At 49.6% G+C, this 26293-nt stretch overlaps 2 protein-coding genes across 3 annotated transcripts; one reads left to right on the plus strand and one right to left on the minus strand.

The window, feature by feature from the left end:
* The first annotated feature begins 2474 nt into the window (after nucleotides 1-2474).
* On the plus strand, nucleotides 2475-12831 carry FKBP1B (FKBP prolyl isomerase 1B). Of its 2 annotated transcripts, none has more exons than XM_062210143.1 (4): nucleotides 2475-2577; nucleotides 5308-5355; nucleotides 11094-11206; nucleotides 12230-12831. In XM_062210143.1, the coding sequence occupies exons 1-4, from the start codon at nucleotides 2541-2543 to the stop codon at nucleotides 12356-12358; spliced, it is 327 nt and encodes a 108-aa protein (XP_062066127.1). In that variant the 5' UTR covers nucleotides 2475-2540; the 3' UTR covers nucleotides 12359-12831. The 2 variants fall into 2 exon arrangements, with proteins under 2 accessions (XP_062066127.1, XP_062066128.1); XM_062210144.1 differs by having other exon boundaries at nucleotides 12185-12267.
* Nucleotides 12832-17122: 4291 nt separating this feature from the next.
* Nucleotides 17123-26264, minus strand: SF3B6 (splicing factor 3b subunit 6). The gene is made up of 4 exons (XM_062209044.1): nucleotides 26061-26264; nucleotides 23573-23691; nucleotides 17523-17661; nucleotides 17123-17374 (listed from the first exon to the last, which is right to left on the minus strand). The coding sequence occupies exons 1-4, from the start codon at nucleotides 26088-26090 to the stop codon at nucleotides 17285-17287; spliced, it is 378 nt and encodes a 125-aa protein (XP_062065028.1). The 5' UTR covers nucleotides 26091-26264; the 3' UTR covers nucleotides 17123-17284.
* Nucleotides 26265-26293: the final 29 nt, after the last annotated feature.

A 26293-nucleotide genomic window follows, 5' to 3' on the forward strand; every position in this document is an offset into this window, starting at 1 on the left:
ATCAACCGGAAGCACAGATCCAGTCCTCTGATAGGCCAGCGGTAGCTAGTAAATCGGCAATGCCCTCTGCCTATTGGATTTCGCATGTGTCACGAAAGGGGAGGGTCTGTCCACTAACCAATAAACTCGGTCTTTGCTGCATGGGTCTCTGGGAGTTGTAGTCCCCGTTAGACTCCGACTGTAATTCGGCCACAATTTCTCCCTCCTTTAAGCGTTTTGGCCCTTTCCCAACTTCTCCTTGATTCTTAGTCTAAGAGATCGGGACAAGGTTTATCACCCTTTTTTGGGGGGAGGGGTTATAGGATGTGTCTTGGGACCCCTTTAACTTCCGATACAGCATCCCCAGAAAAAATTTTCTGTACACAGAGTATCCTGAGTTCCACCGAAGCCGCTTGGTGGGTCTGGCCCAGGGGCAAGGCCCCATCCTGCAGGGGCCCGAGATACTCCCGCCCCCGGCGGCAGCCCACAGACCCAGCTGCCCCCGGGGCGGCCCCCAGGGGTCCTGAACGCGCCTGGCCTCCCCCCTACGCCTCGCCTCGCCTCGCCTCGACTGGGCTGGGGAATGGACGCCCCTGGGCCTGACCCGGGCACCCTGCCCGGCGGCCCCTCCCATGCCGGCCTGCCAGTGCCGCCCGTCAGCACTGAGAACGCTTGGCTTTGTGGCACAAGGGAGGTGAGAGTGCGGGTGGGGTGAGAACGTCTTTCCAAGTCCCATTCATCCATAAAGGCAACGTTAGCGCCTCCAGGGTTACGGCTCTGGAGTCCTGGAAGGGAAGGGTCCGGCACGGGAGGAGCTCCAGGTGTCGTTCCTCCACTCCGCAGCGGTCTGCACGCAGCCCCCCTGTCCAAGACTTCACTCCCGGGCGTCCCCAGGGCGCAGTTCTCACTAGAACAGTGAGAGCCCGACAGACGTGCCTGCAGGTGCTGGGGGCGGGGAGACTCTGCCCGACTGGAGTCCCCGCTAGGCCCCGCTCCCACAGACCCCAGAGTTTAGCCAAGATAGGCCCCTCTCAGAGTTCCTTGGCGCTGAGCACATCTAATTAGAGCACTGACTGAATTTCCGCCGTCCCCCCCCCCCCCCCCCCCCCGGTCTGCAGCACCAGGTGGGCTCCCCAGAGCTTAGCACAGAGTGGGCCCTAAGTAAACATGTCCTGGGGCACAGGTTGTAGCCCCACAGATCAAGCCCCCACCGGCGACGGAGGCCGTTGCACTTCCTACCCAGCTCCCTGCTAATGCACCTGGGAAGGCAGCGTTACTTGGATCTAGTGTTTGGGCTCCTGCACCCACGTGGAGACCCAGGTGGGGCTCCGGGCTCCTGGCTTCCACCTGGCCCAGCCCCAGCCATCGCCTCCTTTGGGGAGTGAACCAGCGGATGGAAAACTTCTCTCTGTATATCTCTCTCAACGTAACTCTCCCCCACCCCTTTTTAAAGATTTATTTTATTTATCTTAAAGTCAGAGTTATACAGAAAGAGGAAGAAGGAGAGGTAGAGAGAGAGAGAAAAAGAGAGAGAGGTTTTTTTGTTTTTGTTTTTTTTTTTTTTTGACAGGCAGAGTGGACAGTGAGAGAGAGACAGAGAGAAAGGTCTTCCTTTTCGCCGTTGGTTCACCCTCCAATGGCCGCCGCGGCTGGCGCATCTCGCTGATCCGAAGCCAGGAGCCAGGCGCTTCTCCCGGTCTCCCATGCAGGTGCAGGGCCCAAGGACTTGGGCCATCCTCCACTGCACTCCCGGGCCATAGCAGAGAGCTGGCCTGGAAGAGGGGCAACCAGGACAGAATCCGGCGCCCCAACCGGGACTAGAACCCGATGTGCCGGCGCAGCAAGGTGGAGGATTAGCCTGTTAAGCCATGGCGCCGGCCTGAGAGGTCTTCTGTCCCCTGGTTCACTCCTCAAGAGGCTGCAACAGCCGGAGCTGCGGCAATCCGAAGCCAGGAGCTTCTTCTGGGTCTCCCACGTGGGTGCAGGGGCCCAAACACCTGGGCCATCTTCAGGCCATAGCAGAGAGCTGGATCAGAAGTGGAGCAGCCGAGTCTCGAACCAGCGCCCAGATGGGATGCTGGCACTGCAGGCGGAGGCTTTACCCGCTTCGCCACAGCGCCGGCCCCAACTGCCGGCGCCAACTTTCTCTTTCAAATAAATAAAATAAATATCTGTAAATTTAAAAGCTATGTATTGGACAGATGGCTTGAAGGATGGATGGGTAGACGGATGGATGGATGCATGCTTGGATGGATGTGTGGCCGGGTGGCCGGGCGAGTGTATGCCAGCCTCGCTCACCACCCTCCCGGGTCAGCGGGTTAATGCCCGGCCGCACTGGGGCCCCGCCCCGGCGACCCCACCTTTGCGCGCGGCCCCGCCCCGCCGCCCCCGAGCCGGCGGCCCCTCCCCGCGCAGGTCCCGACTCCAGCCGCACCTCCTCCGGCTCTGCAGTGGCGGCGGGGCGGCGAGACGAGCGCCTGCGGGGCCGGGGCCGGGCCGAGCCGAGCAGGGGTCGCGCAGCAGCGGGGACCCCCCCCGGAGGCGGGGCCTGTGGGACCGCGATGGGCGTGGAGATCGAGACCATCTCCCCCGGAGACGGTACCGGGCGGCCGAGCCGGGGGAGGAGGAGGGGTCCCGGGGCGGAGCCGGGCGGGCGGGGGTCTGATGCCGAGGTGGCCGGGGGCGGCGGGGGTGAGGGCGGAGCGGGTCCCGGATGGGGCAGCGGGAGGAGACCCCCGACGAGACTCCTGGGGTCTCGGAGGCGATCCCCACCTTATCCCTGCGCCGCTCACCCGGGGGAGAAGGCGGTGGCCCGGAGGCGGGGTCTGCGGCCGCCACCGCCTGGGGGCCTGAGCCACCCTCGGCTGCTGGAAGCGCTCGCGCCTCCAGCTGCTGATGCCCTGGGGCCGGGTTTTATCCCCGCTTCCCTTGCCCTTCGGGTTGAGCGCTGGACAACTGGGAAAGGAACCTCCCGCCCCTGCGCCCCTCTCCGCCGGGCTGTCGCGCGCACCCGGGGCTGGGCTTTAGGAAGCCGGGGTCAGAGCCGCGCCGGGACACAGGGGCGCTTCCTGGATCGCCCCCGCGTCGCTCCTCGTCCTCTGCGCCCCTCGCATTCCCCTGACCGTCCTGTCCAAGTCCCTGGCTGCCAAACTGGAGCCTCTGCGCCCAGGGCTCCACCTCCGCCTGGGTGGCCCAGGAGACCGCAGAGTCCGCAAGTGCAATTAGCCCTGCTAACTTCCCCAAGTCCCCGTGAGGCTCTGGGCGGACATCTCTCTATTTCTCAAACAGGAGCCCCCACGACTGCAGGGCTGGGCGAGCGAACTTGTATCAGATGATCTGGCGGCCCCTCCCCAGCAGGGCTTGCTGGCTCCAGGCCAGCTCCCTGCTGAGAGGCAGTGGCCCCCGGGACCGCCCAGCCCGAAGCCCGGAGCACCCCTGGAGTGCAGGCCTCTGCCCCCTCGGGGAACGTGGTGCTGGGTCTCAGCGAACACTTGAGCCTCTGGCCTGCTCTGCACACTTTCAGTGTCACCTCCCTGCCTTCAGTCCGGCCTCCCGGTCTCACTCTCACTCCCATTCATTTCCGAAAGCTTAGCCGGAGGACCCTTTTTAAAAGAGTTTTTGTCCTTGCCCCTCCCCCAGGCATCTCCTCTGTCCTTTCCCAGACAGGCAGCGCCATCCACCTAGAGCTTCCCCTGTGTCTACCTCTTCTCACACCCACCACCACCTTTTTCTCCAGCTTCCCCAAGCTGCCTGCAAGTTGTTCAACACAGCACTCGCTCAGCAAATATTTACTGAACACCTGCTGTGTGCTAGACCCCAGGTCCCAGTGGTAGAAGAGGGCTCCCGCCATTGCCACCCGAGCCGACGCGCACTCCTTTCGCTCCCTCTTCCCGGATTCTGTCCCTTTACTTCTGGCAAATTCCTGCTCATCGTCTGGGGCCCCCTTTCCCCATCATCTCCCTGACACTCTCCTTGGCTCTCCTGTCACTCGGTTGCCCTCCTCCCCGCTCCAGAGTCCTGTTTATGTTGGCCTAGCCGATGCCTTGCCTGGTTTTTGCTATCCGGCCCCATGGCATTAAATTTATACCTCCCATGCAGACTCCCCATCTGCCCACTGCAGCCTCAGATGTCTACTAGGCATCTCAAGATTGCCACCCCCACGAATCTGTCCCTCCTCAGCCTTCCCAACTCAGGAAACAAAGCCCGCACCCTCTCTGCCAGCCCGAAGCGGCCACTCCAAGCCTCGTCCCACTTTTCCTTCATCCCGGACGCCTGCTCAGTTTGCTTCCCATGCCCTGTCAGCTCCACTTCCCAAATCTATCTCAGATCTACTCTGCTCTCTTCTCTGCTGCCACTGCCTTAATTGAAGCCCTCATCGATTTCTTGTCTGGATTATTGTAACAGGAGCCCATCCCTCCTACACACAGCAGCCACGGGGATCTTATAAAATCTTAATTCAGATTATGTCATTCCTCCTGCTCAGAATCCCCCTGTGGTTTCCTGTTGCACTCAGGACTGAAATGGCTCTGGGTCCTGCAGCATCCAACTCCTGCTCCCTTCCTCCCCGCCCCCCCCTCCCCCCATCTTGCCAGCCTCCCTGCCCCACCCGTCCTCTCCTGCCCCTGGTCTGTGACCTTGTTACCTCCTCTTCCCAGAATTCTGTTCATCTTTCCCATCCCAGCTCAAAGGTGCCCCTTTCCCAGACCATCCTGGACCACTCCTTTTAAAAGGGCGCCCCCACTGTGTCTCCAACTCATCATTGTGTTTATTGTTAAAGCACTTATCACAATCCATACTTGTTTATTTGCTTAACATTTGTCTCCCTCCTTTAGAAAGCAAATTCCAACAGAGTTCACAAAACTGGCCTGTATTGTTCACTGCTCTATCCCCAGGACCAGGCACAGGCCGGGCACACGCCAGGCATTCAGTAACTGTTGAGAATGATTATGTTTGATCCTCCTCGCCAGCGGTCAGCACTCTGCATTAATCTCATACCTCGGTATATTTTCCTAACTTCCTCATGAGTTCATATATTGTATCCCTGGAATCCAGTCCAGGCCTAGCACACGGTAAGCTGTCCGTAAATGTTTGTGCAATGGATGAAGGGAAGTAAAGGGAGCCGAGAAAGGGAAAACCAACCAGAGACAGGAGTTGAGGAAGCCAAGGGCATAGAGTTCAAAACCAGGCCAAAGAGCGGTGACTGTGACTTGTGGCTCAGACCAGGCCCAGAGCCCTCCATTTCTCGGGTTTGCAGGGCAGGGTGGGCCCGAGCTCCTGGTCACATTCACACTTGCGTGTCCCTTCATCTGCCTTCATGTCTCCTTGCAGGGAGGACGTTTCCCAAGAAGGGCCAAACGTGTGTGGTGCACTACACAGGTAGGCCTCCCTCTGCCCGCCCTCGCTCACGCAGGGCTGTAGCTCCCCGGCTCTGGCCTGCAGCCCAGGGCAGCCTGCTCTCCCTGCCACTGTCCTTTCTATGGGAATGGGAGAGGGGGCTTGCAAAGGCAGTGCCCCCACTTACACCAGCAAAGGCCACCGTGGTGCCAGCCTCTGGGCGAGTCAAGCTCCCCGGCCCCCTTCCCTCTGTGGCAGGTGGGGAGGGGCGGCCTGGCCTTCCTGGATCCCTGCGATGTTTGGAAACCTCCCTGGAAGCTCAGAGAGCCCGGAAACCCCCGACAGACTCCCTTTCCATCCCTCCGCATCTTCAGACGGGAGGAAGTTGGCATCCTCAGAATTTCTTTTCCCTTTTCAGAGCCTGCTCAATGCAGCACCTCCTGTGCTGGGCTCCTGGATGAGGGCTGTGGTGAGGGTGGGGCGAGGACGTCCCCCAAGGCCAGGACGCAGTGTGCACATGAGTGGTGGAGGGGCTCCTCCGGGTGCCGGAGGAGCCCACCTCTCTGCTGACCCCTCTTGGATGCGCTGTAGCTGAAGGCTCCCGAGCTCCGCAGTGTCTTAGATGGGTTCTCCAGGTCTGCTGGCAGGACGGGTATGAGCAGGTGTTTGTTCCAAGGGGGGTGAGCACTCTGCCTTGTGACTTGCTTCCCAACGTGGCAAACTCCGTGGGTGACCGTGACTTAGCACACAGCAAGCCACCTTGACTCTTGAGACCAACGCAGATGGGGCCGTTTTTAGCAGTTCTTGGGGCCAGTGTGAAGCACCAGGTTAGTTCCAGGCAGACGGTGTGGATGTTTCCCAGCCGGCTGACGTCAGCGGGCTGGAGCTGTGTTTTATCTTCGGTGATGTGGCCTAATTACTGTGGGTCGTCTGGGGCCTCTGCCCCAGGTAATTGATTTGTCTGTTCTGCATGTTGTGGACAGACCAGTGTTTATCAAGTTACTGAAACCACACATCCTTTTGCAGCCTCTTCATGATGCATACCCAGAGCAGGCGATGTCCACTGAACACACACATCAGCTCTGAGTGATTGGTGTGGGCATAAATGGTCATCAAACACAGCAGGAGGCCATATGGGACTTCTGGTGAACTTTTAAATTAAAAACACATTTGGCACCGTAGTCAGGACACTGCTTGGGATGCCTTCATCCCATATCCGAGTGTCTGGGTTCGAGTCCTTGATCAGCTTCCAATCTAGCTTCCTGTCAAGGCACACCCTGGGAGGCAGCCAGTGATGGCTCAAGTATTTTGGGTTCCTGCTCCCTGTGTGTGAGACCCAGGTTGAGTTCTAGGCTCGCGGCTTTGGCCTGGCCCAGCTCTGGCTGTAGTGGGTATTTGAAGAGTAAACAAGCAGACAGAAGATATTTGTCTCTCTCTTTCAAATACATAAAAATCAATAAAAAAAGCTTTAGGAGCAAGGATTGGGCACACGATGCCCCTTGGGGCATCCACATCCCAGACTGGAGTGTCTGGGTTCAGGCTGTGGCTCTGCTTCCAGTTCTATTTCCTGCTAGGGCGCACCCTGGGAGGCAGGCGCAGGTGATGGCTCAAGTGCTTGGGTCCCTGTTACCCACATGGGAGACTCAGTCTGGAGGCAGCAGGTCCTTTTTGCTGATTCTCTCCTTAAATGCCCACAGTGGCCAAGGCCAGGCCAGGTTAAAGCTGGGAGCTGCAAATTCAACCCCCAACTTGGGTCGTCCTGGATGCCCAGGAGGGTCTGCGTTAGCAGGAGGGTGAAATAGGAAATAGGGCTGCCTGCCCCTATCCAGAGATTTATCCTTTTAATCCTGCACTGTTTCATTGTGAGACAGCACTACAATTTATTCAGCCTTTCTATTGTTGAACACCTAGATTACTTACAGATCTTCATTATAAAAAAGTTTTGCTTTTAACATTTTTTTTTTGTAAAGGTCTCATTGTGCAGAGAGGTACGGGCTCCATCCTCTGGTTAGCCGCTTTACTTATGGCAGCCAGGATGTTAGCTCCCCCACCCCTACTTCCTCTTGGCAGGGATAGATGTCTTTACTCTGCACTTAAGGAACTTGAGGGTTCATCTGTCCTTGGAGGCCCTGAGCAACGGCATGGCATGGTGCTTCCACAAGGCACAGCCACAGGCCCCTCGGCTCTTGTCCCCGAGCTCGCGCACGTTCTTGGTCACTGTGGCCCTTGCTGAGGTGCCTGGCTGCGAGGCAGCTGCTCTTCGATGGTTGCTGTGAAAAGAAGGGTTTGCTGTCTTGGAGATGTCTCAGCGCACATACGGGACTACGCCACAAAGGTCATAGGAAAATGGCGTTACAAGATTATTTTTGTGCAAAACAGTTTTTCTTTTCTTTTTTTTTTTTTGACAGGCAGAGTGGACAGTGAGAGAGAGAGAGACAGAGAGAAAGGTCTTCCTTTGCCGTTGGTTCACCCTCTAATGGCTGCCGCGGTAGCACGCTGCGGCCGGCACACCGCGCTGTTCCGATGGCAGGAGCCAGGTGCTTCTCCTGGTCTCCCATGGGGTGCAGAGCCCAAACACTTGGGCCATCCTCCACTGCACTCCCTGGCCACAGCAGAGAGCTGGCCTGGAAGAGGGGCGACCGGGACAGGATCGGTGCCCCAACCGGGACTAGAACCCCGTGTGCTGGCGCCGCAAGGCGGAGGATTAGCCTGTTGAGCCACGGCACCGGCCTGCAAAACAGTTTTTCATCAGCAGCATTTTCTGAGGACTTTTTGAAGACCCCTCATGTGCATTGTTTCTTTGGGGCACATCCCCAGAGAGGAAGTGCTGGGATAGGCTCAGCTTCAGCAGCCCTGCCACGCTCCTCTCGGAAGTGGCTGTGCCTACTTCCTCTCCCATCGGCAGCGTGAGCTCCAGTTACTCCGTGTCTTCACCAACGGCTGGTATTGTCAGGTGGTTGTTTTATTTTTGGCCTGGTCTGGTAGGTGCCTGGTAACATCTCATTGTGGTTTGGGTTTGCATTTCCCTCATGAACAATGAACTTTCAGGTGCTGCTGGCTGCTTGGATATCCTCTTTGGACATGTTCAAATTTTCTTCATTTAAAAAGGTGGTCTGCCTTTTTCCTACTGATTTATAGGAGTTGTGGTGTTTTCCAGAAATGACTCTCTCATTGGTTATACCTGTTCCAAAAGTTTTCTCCCACGTTGCGCCATGCTGTTTTACTCTCTTAATGATACCTTTAAACAGAAGTGGTTTTGTTTTATTTATTTATTTGAAAGGTAGTTACAGAGAGGGAGAGACAGAAATATCTTCCATCTGCTAGTTCACTCCCCAAATGGATGCAATGACCAAGGCTGGGATAGGCCAAAGATGGCAGTGTGGAACTCCATCCTGGTCTCCCACGTGGGTGCAGAGGCCCAAAGACTTGGACCATCATGCGCTGCTTTCTCAGGCACATTAGCAGGGAGCTGGGTTGAGGCAGAGTAACCAGGACTCAACTGGTGATCATATGAGATGCCAGTGCTGCAGGCGGTGGCTTAACCTGCTATGCCACAATGCAGGCCCCTGAACAGTTCTTAATTTCAAGACCTCTCAGCCTGTTTCTTTTATGGCTAGAATTTCCTGTGTACAGTTCTAGAAATATTTGTCTACCTCTAGGACATGTAGATATTCTTCTATTTATTATCTTTTTTAAAAGGATTTTATTTATTTGAGAGGTAGAGTTACAGACAAAGAGAGGGAGAGACAGAGAGAAAAGTATTCCATCCACTGGTTCACTCCCGAAATGCTGCAATGGCCAGAAATGGGCTGATCCAAAGCCAGGAGCCAGGAGCTTCTTCCGGGTCTCCCATGTGGGTGCAGGGGCCCAAGCATTTGGACCATCTTCCACCACTTTCCCAGGCCATAGCAGAGAGCTGGATTGGAAGAGAAGCAGCTGGGACTCCAACCCATATGGGATGCTGGCACCACAGGTAGTCTTAACCCACTACGCCACAGCGCCAGCCCCCAATTATTATCTTATAGAAGCTTTATCTGAGATAGATTCATCTGGAATTGACTTTGGTGTGTGGGTTAGATAGGGGGTCAATATTCATTGTTTTTCCCTTATGGATATAGTTGATCCAGCAACATTAACCCAAAACATCATCCTTACTTGCTACATTCCAGTGAAATCTTTGACAAATCATCCAGCCATATACTCCTACGTATGGATCTGTTTCTGGATTGTATGGTTTTGGCTGTACTTGTAACAAGAGATAACTGTAAATGGCCTGATGTAGTGATGTAGATGAAGTCATCTGAAACCTGAAGAAATTAAGGGATGAGAAAGCCAGTCTATAAATGGAGTTGTGAATGTGAGAGCCTGTGTGTGTGCGTATCCAAGTGCCTATCTTTCCAAGTACGTGTCTGTGTGAATGTATGTAAATCTGTGTGTCTAAACACTTTCTTAGCATCTGTTTGGACATCAGGGCTTTCCTCCTGAGTGTGTGTGAGCGCCTGTGACCGTGCATAAGCGTCTTGTATTTGAATATCTTAGCAACCCGTGTGTATGCATGAGCTTGTATTTGATCTCCTTAGCATCCATCTGTGTATCTCGTGTAGCCAGAGAGTTTTCTCCTTTGCCTCAGATAGTGCTGAGGGCAAGAGCCCAATTTATCCTACCAGAAAGTAGGTAAATACGACTGCTTCCCTAGGAATTAGGAAGTGAAATCATAGATGCTCAGACACTAAGCCGGCTGAACTGCCTGTGTTAAACGTGGAAAATCTGAGGCATGGGGAAAAGCAGTGATTTGCCCAACATCACCCAGCGAGTTAGTGCCAGAGTGCAGTCAGAACCCGGTGTCGGGACCACTGGACGCACAGGCCAGGTCTTCCTCTGTCCACAGATCGCATTAGCGGTGTCCACGGGCTACAGGAAGAAGCCAGGGCCTGGCTTCATTTCCACACGCTCTGAGCTTTGAGGCAGGGTCACCAGTGCAGGCAGGCACACATCAGGGATGCAGCTGGAAGGTGAGGGCTGCTCTGGACTGCTGGAGGGAGCACCAGGGCTGCTCTGGCTTCAAACAGCCCTGCCTGTGTGGAGGCTGGAGGCCACCGCTGAGCAGCGAGAGACCTTGCACTGTTCATTGCACAAAGGGATGACCTGACCTCTCGAGTTTCACTTTTTGGAAACTTCGGAAACCTTGGGAACCTGAGAAGAGGATTCAACCCAGGGCTGGAATGCCTGAGCAGACAGACCTTTAGGTTGAGGAAGTGGCGTGGGAAAACTAAGTGCAGAGGAATTTGGGAAAGTTCTGGTTTGAACAGGACTCAAGGGGGATGGAGGGAAGAGTTTAATGCAGGCAGTAGTGGGCATTTAGATTTCGCCTTGGGGAGCTAAGAAGTGTTTTGCAGGGGAGTAATATCATCAGAATCTGTATTTAAAGGAAAAAGTAATCAGCCTGGGCATAGGGTAGAGATAGGATTAGAGGAGTAAGAGTGGAGCACTAGGACTCGTTGGGAGGCTATTGCTGTCCACAGATGAGATATGACGGAGACTTGGTGAGACCCCAGAGTGGTGGTAATAGAAATGGAGAAAACAGATGGAGTCCAAAGCTGTGTAGGACTTGGTGAGGTGAGGGCAGTGTCAGGGTCTCTTGCACGGGCAACTGGGCGAGTGGGGAGGAGTTGAGGAGGAGCAGGTTCATGCAAAAGAGGAATTCCATTTCTCGCACCTTGAATCTGAACTGGGAGTTCACCCACAACACTGCATTTCCCACCCTCTTCTTGCCTCCACAGGAATGCTCCAAAATGGGAAGAAATTCGATTCATCTAGAGACAGAAACAAACCTTTCAAGTTCCGAATTGGCAAACAGGAAGTCATCAAAGGTTTTGAAGAAGGTGCAGCCCAGGTAGGCTGAAGATACCCATGAAAGGGAGTGGGGATCTGGGCTCAGTACTCTGCATCCAACTCCTTCACCCTGCAGACCACTAGAGCATTGCCTCGACTACCAGGGCGTGGCAGCGCCACCTGGTGTCCGCTCTTGGCCTGGCATCCCCGCATGCCTCCTTTGTGTCACTGGGGGACTCATCCCATGTCCATCATGCTCCTAGGCTTGTTTGAAGCAGCTGGAGGCCAGCTGTCTGGAACTGAGACAGCAAAAGAGTTGGGGTGGGCTAGCCCAAGGAAGATTTTTGGTCTTGGTTTTTAACTTTTTTGGAAAGAATTTCAGACTTAAAACACAGATATTTTCAGAGACACTGGAGTTCCTATGTACTCTGTCCAGCTTCCCCGAATGTTAGTATCTTATCTCAGTACAATGACCAAAACCAGGACATGAACATGGACACAGTGTTATAAGCCAACCTATTCAAATTTTTGACTTAATTATTCCAAATTCAGAATTCAAATTCCACCAGTTGTCCCAAGTGGGCCAACAGTGTCTAGTGGTTCCCTGACAACTGTGGAGTCCTGGTTCAGGTTCTTCCTGGTTGTGTATTAGGTCATGTGACACTCCATTAGCTGGGTCTCAGCCCTCACCACTTTGTGTGGCCTCTTATCTCTGAACTTCTTTAGTGAACTGCTCCAATCACCAACTTCAGTGTACATGTGCTGTCCATAAACTCTTCACATTTTTGAAGAGTGAGAAACAACTGGGAATAAATAGAAGTACTTATTGAATAACCAGTAATATTTGTTGGATGAATGCGTTTCAGACAACTTTGTGGGAGTTGTACCTCACAATCAAGTCTGCTATTCTGAGGCAGAACCTGCATTTATTGCAGCTCTTAGCACAATTTCTACAATTTCATCTCAGGTCTTTAGAGTTAACCATGAGGATGGTTTGGGGAAATGCCATAGTTATCTCATTTTTTTCTTTTAAATCAAGCTGGGTCCTCTTTCTCCTCTCCCCATCTGCCCCCATCCCTGCTAGATGAGCTTGGGGCAGAGGGCGAAGCTGACCTGCACCCCTGATGTGGCATATGGAGCCACGGGCCACCCCGGTGTCATCCCTCCCAATGCCACCCTCATCTTTGACGTGGAGCTGCTCAACTTAGAGTGAAGGCAGGAAGGAACTCAAGGTGGCTGGAGATGGCTGCTGCTCACCCTCCTAGCCTGCTCTGCCGCTGGGACGGCTCCTCCTGTGCGGGGCTCTTGATCAGTGTGCTAACCTCGCCACCCCACAGCGTTATCCATTCTCTCTGCCCAAGTTGCTCTGTATGTGTTCCTCACTGTTCACACACGTCCTTGCTTGAGGAAACTTCGGTTGCAGATGGAAACCGTTCAGGTTGTGCATTTTGTGTGATGCATGTAGCAGCCTTCCTAACCACGGAACAGTTTTCTGGTTCGCATAATCACTGCCTTACCTTCACTTAAGCCAGACACACAAGGTGCTCAGACATGCAATGTCCATGAGGTACACAGAGGGACTTGAGCCAGTTACCTTTGTTGTCACTTTCTTATATATCCTGTCGGCTGCTCAATTTAAACGATGTCCTCTTTGGAAATAATGTGTAAAATAAAGGCTCTGTGCTTGACAAACTCCTGTCCCTGCTTATTGTAGGTGGGAAGTACTTTAGGGACCACGGAAAAGAGTGTGTAGATTTCAGGTGGCTAGAGAGTGACAGCCAACGTATGTGCTCAGCCTTGCTCTGTCTGCTTCTCAGTAAAATCACCACGGATCTTCCAAGAGCTCTGCGAGATGGGTATTACCTGCCACTCCGCTCCCAGGCCCAGAATTCTGTTAACCAAGGGACTATACATTATTATGTTCAAATCCAGTAGCCTAGCAATCAAATGTGGGATGTAAGCACCTTGTGTGATTTTGCAATCTCTCTTTGCTTGGACTAAAGTAAGAATGAGCTCACTTGTGCACCAGAACAAAAGAGGTGTGCTAAGGGCTTGAAGCTATGCACGCGCTCCCATCAGGAGCTGCTCTGGAAAGCAGGTGCAATCCTGAGTTGTCTTTGTATACACCGCTTAGTCTCACCCAGACGTGCTCTAACACATGGGGAAATCACTTCTGACAAGAAAGTGTGGTTCTGAATTGTTCCACAGGCTGCTTACTTCCATCAACACTTACTAGAACTAACTAGAATCCCCACGTTTATAATCAGCCCACTTGCTGGTGTGGGCTGTGTGGGTCAGAGGGGCCTGGAATAGTGTGGCTGACCGATTCTTTCCTTTCGCTGGCCAGAAAAGCTCTTGGCCATCATCAGAGGTACTGATGCGTCAGTGAACTGTGTCACGACTGAAGAGTGAGGAGCTGGTAATGACAGTGTTAAATAGGTCCTGTGTAGGATATGGGCGGGTCATGCCATCTTGGTTCCCTCACTGACCTCTTTCCTCTGCAAGAAGCTCTCGCTGTGCTCCGCTGAGGGCTGAGTGGTTAGTGAGAGGCAGTACTTCAGGGGGAGAAAATGATATGGGAAGGGGGCGGCGGTGCTTTTAGTCACCCACAGCCAGGTGGTGTCGTACTTCTTCCTCCCTGGGTGTCTCCTTCAGAATATCTGGGTTCCCAGTGCCCTTGGTGACCCAAATACCTAAAATTTCTCAAAACTCATCCTATATAAAGGATATAATGTTTCCTTCTCTGATGCCAATAGGATAACTGGAAATGACATGAAGGACTATTTCAGGTGTCCACTATGGGGCATATAAAGGATGTCAGTGTACAGTGTTTCTAGCCTTGTGGTTCAAGGAGCCACCACCAAGGGACTTCTGCCCCCACCAAATAAAAATAGCTACTCGTTCACACCAGAGAGGATATTAGGTTTTGCAGATAAATTGCAAAATAGCCTGTATCATCGAAGCTCTAAGAAGATGATGGAGAAAATTATAATGCAGTATATGAAAATGCTTACGGCCGGCGCCGTGGCTTAACAGGCTAGTCCTCCGCCTCACGGCGCCGGCACACCAGGTTCTAGTCCCGGTCAGGGCGCCGGATTCTATCCCAGTTGCCCCTCTTCCAGGCCAGCTCTCTGCTATGGCTCAGGAAGGCAGCGGAGGATGGCCCAGGTCCTTGGGCCCTGCATCTGCATGGGAGACCAGGAGAAACACCTGGCTCCTGGCTTCGGATGGCACGATGCGCAGGCCGCAGCAGCCATTGGAGGGTGAACCAACGGCAAAAGGAAGACCTTTCTCTCTGTCTCTCTCTCTCACTATCCACTCTGCCTGTCAAAAAAAAAAAAAAGAAAATGCTTACACTGTCCTATGAATGCCACCACACGCTGCTGGGACAGTAATGATGAGATCTGTGCCGTCAGTCATTTTCAAACTTTCAGCCAATGAACTCTCTATTCATACACACTCCTTCTTAGCAACTCAAAATTTAACCTACATGAAAGTAAGGCAGCTCCCACACACTGTGTACATATGTAACATGAACACAATCATCTATGGTGATCTCAGAAGCAACTGGACGCTTGGTGCTCAATTTTACCTCTGTCCTCAGCATCTTCTTGCACAGTGGAGGCTCAATATTTGTCCACTGAGTAAAGACTCTTGTAACTTAACTGGGACAGGCCATAGAATTCTGCACATTACAGGAAAGATTTAATTTCTTAACTTTAGGTCATGAATTTCAGCTGACTCAAATGCTGGACTGGTTCTAACTGCTAATATGAAGAAGTCCCCTTGCTATGAAAACTTCACTAGAGGCAAGTTAGTGTGGTCCTCAGACAAACCACATCCGAGAAGTCTTGCTTCAGTCTTCCCCTGTGAAGAAGTCTTTCAGGCGATGCTTTTACATTTGTAAATATCTAGAGCACAATTCCTTTGTAATAAGAATTCATAAAAGCATCCACAGGAAAGTCACACACCGATGGCTCCTTTCTTACTGCTCACCCTACTTAGAAACAACCCTTTCTGTTCTCTGATAGTGCTTTCAAACCACTCAGACGTAACAATAAATAAGACAATTATTTCTTCATTTTCAACAGTCGGCTTGGAAGAGGGTAAAAGAAATGTAAAATACCCTATTTTCTTACAGTACTAATAGATTTCCAAGCCAAAAGCATTTAAAAATAGAATAGATGTTTTTTGTCCACTCAAATGATTAAGATTCAATCCTTCAGGGCCAGTACCGCGGCTGACTAGGCTAATCCTCCACCTGCCGCGCCAGCACCCTGGGTTATAGTCCCGGTCAGGGCACCGGATTCTGTCCTGCTTGCTCCTCTTCCAGTCCAGCTCTCTGCTGTGGCCTGGGAGGGCAGTGGAGGATGGCCCAAGTGCTTGGGCCCTGCAGCCTCATGGGAGACCAGGAGGAAGCACCTGGCTCCTGGCTTCGGATCGGCGCAGCGCGCAGGCCACAGCAGCCAATTGAGGGATGAACCAACGGAAAAAGGAAGACCTTTCTCTCTAACTCTGCCTGTCCAAAAAAAGAAAAAAAAAGAAAGAAAGATTCAATCCTTCAAACAGATTTTGGGTTCCAGTTACACACAAAATTATTCTAAGTTTTTAAATTGGCCTATGCCTCAAATATAAAAAGAAAACTATACCTTTTTCTTCCCAAGCTGCCAAGTTATGATGATGTGGTAATAACCACATTAATTCCATGTTATAAGAACTCCTAAGAATGAACATTAAGTATTTTATTTATGGCAAAGATTTACTATAAGCTAAGGTCTAAAATATACACATTTGTTTAATAACTCAAGGCTACCTAAATACAATCTTAGACTTTTAACAACCAACTCCACTGCCTAAGCAGCTTGCTCTCCAATTTCTAACAATGTATCATCTGAATGGCCATTTCTAGGGAAGACCTCTGTTCTTTTTAAATATTTATTTTGAAAGTCAGTTACAGAGAGGGGGAGACAGTAGACATCTCCCATTTACTGGTTCACTCCTCAGATGGCTGCAGCAGCCAGTGCTGGGCTAGGCCAAAGCCAGGAGCTTCATCCAGGTCTCCCACGTGGGTACAGGTGCTCAAACACTTGGGCCATCTTCCACTGCTTTCCCAGGCCATTACCAGAGAACTAGATCAGACGTGGAGCAGCCAGGACACAAACCAGCATCCACATGGGATACTGGCATTGCAGGCAGCGGTTTTACCTACTATACCACAACACCAGCCCCTGTTCTTAAGGACAAGGTACCCACACTGTAAAAGGACTAAAATAAATTACAAAGTATTAAACAAATATACAGGTCTGCTTAATACTTATTATACTGGGGCTGGTACTGTGGTGTAGCATGTTAGCCCGTCACCTGTAATGCTGGCATCCCATATGGGCTCCAGTTCGAATCCTGGCTGCTCCACTTCCGATCCAGCTCCCTGCTAATGCGCCTGGGAAAAAGCAGAGGAGGATGGCCCAAGTCCTTGAGCCACTGCACCCATGTGGGACACCTGGATGAAGCTCCTGGCACAGGTCTGGCTGTTGCGGCCATTTGGGGAGTGAACCAGTGGATATAATCTCTCTCTTTCTCTGTCTCTCCCTCTGTAACTCTGCCTTTCAAATAAATAAAATAGATCCTTAAAAAAAAATCATAAAATAAAAATTAAAAAATACTGTTACTATTACAGTAGCTTTATATGTAAGCACTTTATTCATTCAACCAATATGGAGAGCTTTGGTTTCCCTACCTGCTATAGGCAGATAATCTACCTTCACTGAGTTATGAAGATTTCATTACTGATGGACACTCGATGAACAACTCTATAACAAGTCCCGTGATGGGGAAGCCCTGGACTGGACACCAGCGACATCAAGAATTCACCTGCACTTCCTCATATGGCTCAACTGTTGCTTTGTTTTTTCCTGGTAGCAAACAGGAGGTGAAGCAAAAGAAAATACTACATGTTTTACAAAAACTACAAGTTTATTATTATAATACATTCTAACATATATCAAAGTTTCAAGCAGGTCATTTTAAATTTCAAATAAGAAATCACAATATTGAGTAGTAATTAAAAAGGAAAAAAAGGGTGATGGTGATGGTCATATTCACGGATTTTAGTCCAAAATGAAAATGCAGAAAACAACCTTTATTTTGGTGGATCTGTGTTGATGCCGTATTTTTCCTTGAGAAGCTTTAACTGTTCCTCCTTCTTTTTTGTGTCCATCTTCTGAAATGCCTGGAAATGTAGCAAGCACCAAAGTTAACTGTTACCAACCTACAGCTATTGAATTTCACCAATAGTGGTAGCCAAAGAAGAAATCACAGTACAGCTCCACGCTAGCTCTTAAATAGGTGCACCAAGCAAGAACCGTGGCTGCACTTACCCTGTTGGCATTGTAGTATAAAACCACAAGATATCTGTTACAAACGTTGAACCCTGACAGGTGATCACATGCGTTCTTGGCATCAAAGATGTCTTCATAGACTACATACGCTGTTCCTCTAGTTTCAGGTGTGTTCCCCCTGCAGGGTTAAAGCAAACAACAAAATACATGTCTGCTTGCCCATTGGTAGGTGGTAACCATTATGGTCAGATATTCTGGATAAGCTTGTTTCTATTAAAAAAAATGTTTACTTATTTTTATCTCCTTGAAAGACTAAGTGACAGAGAGAGAGATATTTTACACTTCCTTTTACTTTTTTCTTTTTTTTTTTTAAAGATTCTATTTATTTTATTTGAAAGAGTTATAGAGAGAGAAGGAGAAGCAGAGAAGAGAGAGGTCTTCCATCCGCTGGTTCACTCCCCAGATGATTGCAAAAGCTGGAGCTGCGCTGATCCGAAGCCAGGAGATTCTTCCAGGTCTCCCACGTGGGTGCAGGAGCCCAAGCACTTGGGCCATCCTCCACTGCTTTCCCAGGCCACAGCAGAGAGCTGGATTGGAAGTGGAGCAGCCAGGACTGAACCAGCGCCCATATGGGATGCCGGCAGTGCAGGCGGCAGCTTTACCCACTACGCCACAGCGCCGGCCCCACACTTCCTTTTACTTTTATAGTGCTTGCATACAAGTGCCAATGTGTACCTGGAAGGGACAAATCTTTTCTCCTATCAATTATTTCATTATACTTTATCTAGAAAGCTAAAAAACAAAGCTAAAAACATAAATTCAATTCTCTTTCTTCTTCTTATGTCTTCTTAAGAACTAGAGTAGGGATAGGATAGTGACCCCATTTTAAAGACTCAGAGTGGGTGTTGTGATGGAGTGGTTTAAACTGGGATAGAACCTTGCCTCTGTCTCCAAATCAGCTTCCTGCTAATGTGCCTGGGAGGCAGCAGACGATAGCCCAAGTTCCTGAATTTCTGTCACCCATGTGGGAGACCCAAATGGAGATTCTGGTTCTTGCTGTCAGCCTGGTCCAGCCCTGGCTGTAGAGGGCATTTGGAGAGTGAACCAGTGGGTGGAAGATATCTTTCTCTCTCCCTGTCACTCTGCCTTTCTAATAAATAAAAACTTTAAAAAGCGGGGGTGGGGGTGGGGGTGGGGGTGAGTGGGCATCATGGCACAGCAGGTGAATGCAATTCCTGGCTCCTAGCTTCAGTGTAGCTCAGCCCTGGCTGCTGGGGCATTTAGGACTGAATGCAAGATTTGTCTCTTCTTCTGTCACTCTGCTTTTCAAATAAATAGGGGACTGGCATTGTGGAGTGGCAGGTAAAGCTGCTACCTGCGATAGCAGTATCCTATATGGGCATTGGTTTGAGACCAGCTGCTCCACTTCCGATCCAGCTCCCTGCTAATGTGCCTGGGAAAGCAGCAGAAGATATAAACAAATCTAAAAAAAAAGACCCCTCATTCCAAGTGCCCCACCCCTAACTATCAACCTCCTACCTTGGAGCCCTATAATAATTTGAATTTCTAACAGCATCTGTTAGGTTCCTACTATGTGTTAGGCACTGAGCTGATGATATTTTCTTGATTGGTGATAAAAGCTTAGAGCAGGAATAATAAAACCCAATCATCCGACAGCCTCTCTGAGCTCTAGCCCCTTCACACTGTACTGTCTGCCGTACCTTACATGTGGTTTTAATAATCAAAGAAGGTAACAAATATGGAACGGCTTTGAGGGGCTGGTGTCATGGTACAGAGACACCTGTGACACCAGCACCCCATACTGGAGGGATGGTTCTAGTTCCAGCTACTCCTTGGAGTCCCAGCTGCTCTGCTTCTGATCCATTACTCTGTTAATTTGCCTGGCAAAGCAGTGCAAGATGGCCCAATACCTGGACCCCAGCAGCCATGTGGAAGACCTAGATGGAGTTCCAGGCTCCTGGCTTCAGGCCCCACAATTGCAGGCATTTGGGGAGTGAACCAATGGATGGACACTCGCTCACTCTCTCCATTAATCTCTGTAACTCTACTTTTCAAATACATAATTTTTTTTTTTTTTTAACTTGACAGATAGTTAAACAGTGAAAGGGAGAGACAGAGAGAAAGATCTTTCTTCCATTGGTTCACTCCCCATATGGCCACCACGGCCGGTGCTGTGCCGATCCGAAGCCAGGAGCCAGGTGCTTCCTCCTGGTCTCCCACGCGGGCGCAGGGCCCAAGCACTTGGGCCATCCTCCACTGCCTTCCCGGGCCACAGCAGAGAGCTGGACTGGAAGAGGAGCAACCGGGACTAGAACCCAGTGCCCATATGGGATGCCGGTGCTGCAGGCGGAGGATTAACCAAGTGAGCCACGGCACCAGCCCCAAGTACATAAATCTTCTAAAATAGGGAAAAGGCTTTGAAAAATGCAAAGTCCCAAGAGTCTACACGCCTAGCAGAGTGACTCATCATCCCAGTGTGCGGGGTGCCAGGTGTGTGATAAAGCATGATCACAGTGCTAGAAGAGAAAAGCCGCCATTGCTCAATCTGTAACACAGACCCAAGTTCCTGCACCTCAATTTTTTATGAATTTATTCAACAATAAGACAGGAAGTAGAAATACCATAGTGAAAAGGACAAGTACCATCCCTTCCTGCAAAGAGCTTCTAGTCAACTAGAGATATTAAATAGGAGCTGGTGTTGCCATGCAGTGGATTAAGCCACTGTGATGCCAGATGGTATTCCATGGAAGAGTGCCCTGCTATTCTGCTTCTAATCCAACTCCCTTGCTTATGTACCTGCGAGGGCAGCCCAAGATGGCCCCGAGACTTGGGCTTCTGCCACCCACATGGAGACCGGGATAGAGCTCCAGGCTCCTGGCTCTGCAATATGGGGAGTGAACCAATGGATGGAAGGGCTCTCTCTTTGTTTTTGTTTAAAGATTTATTTATCTATTTATTTGCAAGGCAGAGATAGAGAGAAGAGAATCTTCCACCTGCTGGTTCATTCCCCAAATGACTGCAATGGCCGGGGTTGGGCCAGGTTGAAGCCAGGAGCCAGGAGCTTCCTCTGGGTCTGCCATGTGGATGCAGAGGCCCAAGCACTTGGAAGCTCTCTTAATGGAAGCACTGGAAGATCTCTTAATGTCTCTCCCACTCTGTCATTCTGCCTTCAAATAAAAAGAAAGTTAAAAAAAAAAAAAAAAAGCCTGAGCTGGGGCCGGTGCTGTGGCACAGCAGGTTAAAGCCCTGGCCTGCAGTGCCAGCATCCCATATAGGCGCTGGTTCTAGTCCCAGTTGCTCCTCTTCCTATCCAGCTCTCTGCTATGGCCTGGGAAAGCAGTAGAAGATGGCTCAGGTCCTTGGGCCCTGCACCCAGGTGGGAGACTGGAAAGAAGCTCCTGGATCAGCCCAGCTCCGGCCATTGAGGCCATCTGGGGAGTGAACATGCAGATAGAAGATTTCTTTCTCTGCCTCTGTGTAACTCTGCCTTTCAAATAAATAAAAATAATAAATCTTAAAAAAAGTGTGTCCTCTAGTTTGGTTTTCCAAAACATTCTCCAACTTCACTACCTTAAGTACCTCTTGAGTACAGCTAATAAAACTTTATAATGCCTTCATAAATCAATCACAACCATGCTGCCATGTTCCTATACACATTTATTTATCTACACTGGGTGCCAACCACATATCAGGCACGATGACAAGTACTACTGACACAATGCAGAAAGAATAGATGGCACCCATCCTAGAGGAGCTCACGGGTGCCAGGAGAGACAGGTGCAGATGGACCACAGCAAAACCCTATGCTAACTAAAACAAGACTTGCTATGGGAGCAGAAGGAAGGGGTGGCTCATGCAGCCTGGGAAGGAAACACTCAGCAGAGCACTTCCACAGATCCAAACTAAAACTCCTTTAAGACAGGTAGGTAGGAAGGCTGGATTTCATAGATAACTGAAACTCAGGTCACATATTTCCACATTGGCGTGCCTGGGTTTGAGCGTTGGCTCCACTCCAGATTCTAGCTTCCTATTAATGTTTACCCTGGGAGGCAGCAGGTGATAGTTCAAATAGCTGGGTCCCTGCCACCCAGGGGGAAGACCCAGACTGAGTTCTCGGCTCCTGGCTTTGGCTTTGCCCAGCCCTGGCTATTGTAGGCATCTGGGCAGTGAGCCAGTGAATGGGAGATTTCTCTCTCTTGATCCAGCTCTCAAGTGTGTGCGTGTGTGTGTGTATTTAAGATGAGAAGGCACCAACCAGATTATCTCACACATGAAGACAGAGAAAACCAAAAAGCTAGCCAACTTGTCATATAGTTAATAATAGGGCTTGAAATGGAATCTTGTCTCCTGATCCCCAACTCAGGGATCTCCTGTGTTCCACTCTTTGTACATCTACCACAGCATCTCTTAAACTGGAGCTCATGCAGCCTGAAACACATGCCAAGCATTTTAAGTATTCTGTGAAGGGCGAAAACTTGTATCAGACACTCAAAAGGACAGCTGGTCCCTAACACTTCTGTTTTCATCCCCATTTGCATACCAATGACAATTTTTTTTTTTTTTTTTTTGACAGGCAGAGTGGACAGTGAGAGAGAGAGACAGAGAGAAAGGTCTTCCTTTTGCCGTTGGTTCACCCTCCAATGGCCGCCACGATTGGCGTGCTGCGGCCGGCGCACCGCGCTGATCCGATGGCAGGAGCCAGGTGCTTCTCCATGTCTCCCATGGGGTGCAGGGCCCAAGCACTTGGGCCATCCTCCACTGCACTCCCTGGCCACAGCAGAGGGCTGGCCTGGAAGAGGGGCAACCGGGACAGAATCCGGCACCCCGATCAGGACTAGAATCCGGTGTGCCGGCGCCGCAAGGTGGAGGATTAGCCTATTGAGCTGCGGCGCTGGCCTACTCTACTTTCAATCCAGCTTCCTGCTAATGCCCCCTGGGAAAGCAGCAGAAGCTGCCCAACTACTTGGGTCCATACCACCCGTATGAGAGTCAGAGATGGAGTTCTTGGCTCATGATTCCGCCTTAGCCCACCTCTACCTGTTGTGACCATTTGGGGAGGGAAACTAGCAGACAGAAGGTTCTGTCTCTCTCTCTCTCATTCTCTTTGTTGCTCTGCCTTTCAAATAAATAAATCTTAAAAAAATAAATAAATAAAAGTAAAAATTTCAGAAATCCTTTTAGATAGCCTCCTAAGTGACCAGTCTTTTCATGCTGCTTAAGAGTGGCAGAGACAATGGTGCTGTGTTGCAGAGGTTCAATTCAGTGTCAGAAGGCTGTCACTAACACTGTGGGAGACTAGGAAGGTACTTTTACTCTCTGAGCCTTGGTAGTCTCCCTTGTAAAACAGACACTATCACTCTCACATAGGCTATTGTTTTGTTGATGCAAATAAAATTACCCATTATGGTAACTGGTATTTAGCAGATACCCAATAAATCATTTAAAGGTATGAACCTCGATCTTTGTATTGAATTCAAACATGAAAATTGTTGCAATAGATGTTTTTCACTATGTTTTAAAATGTTCAACAAAAAGCCAAAGTTGAAAATAAAATATCATTAATCTCAGTTACTTTTATACCCTTTTACTCAGTTTATTCAGAAATTCTGAAGTTAGTAATAGCAGCAGTGAAGATTACTGAGAAAATTAGAGGGTATGCATATAAAAACACAGTGTAACACTTGACTTCACCAACGGCAGACAGCAATAAGTTAGTTCCTTCCCTCCCCAGCCATTCTCCCCAAAGCATTCATTACTACTTCATATTCTCTATCATTTATCCAACACTATTTTAAAAAATTATCTATTTCTTGAGAGGCAGAGAAAGAGACACACTATTTAGAGAAGAGCTCCCATCTGCTGGTTCACTCCCCAGATGCCCACAATGGCTGAGGCTGGGCCAGGGCTGGCACTGGAAAGCAACCTAGGTCTCCCATGTAAGCAGCACAGACCGAACTATTTTAGTCACTACCACTGCCCACTACACAGGGTGGCCTTGCTGTCAGCTGCCATTCTGAAATTAGAGATCACACAATCATCTTCTTTAAATGACAATTCAAAAGACTCACACTCTGATCTGACGGATAGGTCCATATTTCCCAAATATATCATACATTTCTTCAGCTGTGATTTTGTATGGCAAGTTTCTTATATACAAAATCCGATTTACTTCAGGTGGAAGTCGAATCTAAAATGAGAAATATGTTGTCATTATTATTGGGGCAGAAATGCTACTATTTTTTTCAAAAAAGCTTTCAATGATATAGAATAATGGAAGTCAAGGATAGCAGGTATAGTTCAGTGTTACTGAGAATGGTATGCTCTTTGGAAAAGCAATGGAGCACTGTTTATCACAGAAAATGTACATCATGAAAAACTGTGCCCGGATTTCAACATTTTTTGCATCAAAATAAGCATATCTTTTCATTCCATTTTCCCACTAACTTTCTAAAGTAGCAGTAGAAACTAATAAGGGGATACTACAAAACTCGGGCTTTTGGCCACTAGTCTTAAACAAGGACTGTCAACCTCATTTAAAAGTCCTTGATGCCTCAGACATGTGTAGGAATAACAGAAACCATGTGCTAGACAACAAAACTTCCACTGCTGACCCTTCTCTTGTCTTCTCTCATTTGAATTTATAGGCTTTCCCTCACCACTGGCTTCTTCTATTCCTCACCTGAGCAGCTGCTCATATCCTGCCGATCCTTAGACAAAATCTTTATTTGGGTCCCTCATTCATTCAACAAATACTACAAGTGCCTTCTTTATGAATACACTAGGCTAGGTATTAGGAATACACAATGAAGAAAAAAGGCAAAGCTTCTGCCTTCCCCAAACTCATCAGCTCTATTTACATCCTACTTTGCTCTCTCTTTAACTGCAGCAGAGCATCTGGAAAAAGATACTCACTAGCCCCCAACACTCAAATCTACCCCAGTCCGGCTTCCACCACAGCACGCTGCTCAAAGTGCTTTCATTTAACCAAGAGCCTGCAACTGCAGCGTACAAATCTCGTCACTCTTAACTCCTCTGAGGCTCCGACACTGACCTTGACAACGGTGGCTCCTGGAGAAAACAGATTTGACCAATGGCAAGCACTTTATACTCTTATCACTAAACCCAGGGAAGTTCATTCTTCTGTATCTACCCACTCTCCCTCTGTTAGTAGCCCACCAGCCATCTACTCAAACCTTCACTCCCGAGTTTTTCTTTCCATCCATGTCTCCTATTCTACTAGGTCATTTTTATTAGTATGCAAATGTACCTTACATCACAGATCTTTTTTTTTTCATTTTAAAGAATAGTACTTTATTGAATAAGTTTTATTCACAGAAAAATAAGCTTTAATCTACGATGAATGCCAGATTATACAGCAGAAAACAATTTTCTTAGTTTTCCATACTGATGGAAAGATTTCTACTAAATAATAAACAGTGATAACATTATATTCACAAATATAGTACTCTGTCTCAAAACATTTCACAATTATTCACAATACTAATACAATGACATAAGAATCATTCACTCTGTCAGGTTAAAGTTTAAGAAAAAATGCAAAATCTAACAGAAATTACATTAAAGCTTTACATTAAAGCTTTTATTACATCAAATCAAAAATGCAAACTTGTTACTTAGACAAAACTGTAAAATATACTTATATAGTTCTTTAAATGTTATGTACTGATACATAAGAATGTCATAAATCCCCCCCCCAAAAAAAAGTCAACTATCATCCAATTTCTCTGTGTACGTGACAATTCATTGCCATTTCCTCAGTTTACACCACCTTTCCGGCCCACTGCAGCCCAGTTTTCATCCACAGAAATGATTCCTATCATCAAGGCCACCGAAGTCTCCATTTCGACACATCCCCATGTTTGACTGCCTGTCTTCATCCTATACCTATAATGCCTTATGGCTGACTGCTCTGAGTTTCCTTTTGTTTCCCTAATACTTCACTCTGTTAACACAAGACTGTAAGCAGAAAAACTTAAATTCACTGTTGTATCCTCAATTACCTACACTGGTGTCTGGCACATAGCAGGCGATCTGTGCTCAAAACATATTGTTGAACGAGTACGTTCAACCCTTCAAGTCCCAAGTTTTCACTCCGAATATTTCAACAACGTAATCCTTATTTCAAAGTTACTGCAAGTGGCATATTTACTGCTCGATTTAAGGGTCCTATATGTAGGATGATGGGAACATAAGGAGTTAACGAAAGATCCCAAAAGTCCCGTGACCTGAGAATTCCAGGCTGCAGCTGCTGGTGAGTCGTTGTTTATGGAGTACTGAGGACTCGTCTCTGCCGCCAACCTCGGGCAGAGCAGATCCTAAAGCCAGATCTTAGGCGCACATCAAGCCAGAGAGGCTGCAGGGTAACACTGACACTGGCAGACCGGAGCGGCTCCCCACAGCGGAACAAGACAATGGGGAATTTCGGGGCTTCCAGGTCGCGGCGACCGAGGACCCGCAAGAACGCTCGGAACCACGCCGCTCAGAAGTGAGCCCGCGAAGTCTTCTCCCTCTCCCGCAGAAGGGCCCACTACTCACGTTCGCCCTCTTGGCCGCTTGCATCGCCATCTTGGCGGGCGGATGAGGTTACCGTAGCAGACACTGGAATTCCACCGGGCGCCTCGGGGGCTCGCTCGGCTTGGAGCTCAACACGGCGTCAACCCCCACACAGCAAGCAACACCCAGATCCTGCCGGAAGCTGTATGTCACTGCCGGAACATGGCCGCCTTACGCCGAGACGTGCTGACGTACAACCCCCGTCTGAAAACACT

The sequence above is a fragment of the Lepus europaeus genome, chromosome 13 (assembly GCF_033115175.1).
Source record: "Lepus europaeus isolate LE1 chromosome 13, mLepTim1.pri, whole genome shotgun sequence".
Taxonomy (NCBI): Eukaryota; Metazoa; Chordata; class Mammalia; order Lagomorpha; family Leporidae; genus Lepus; species Lepus europaeus.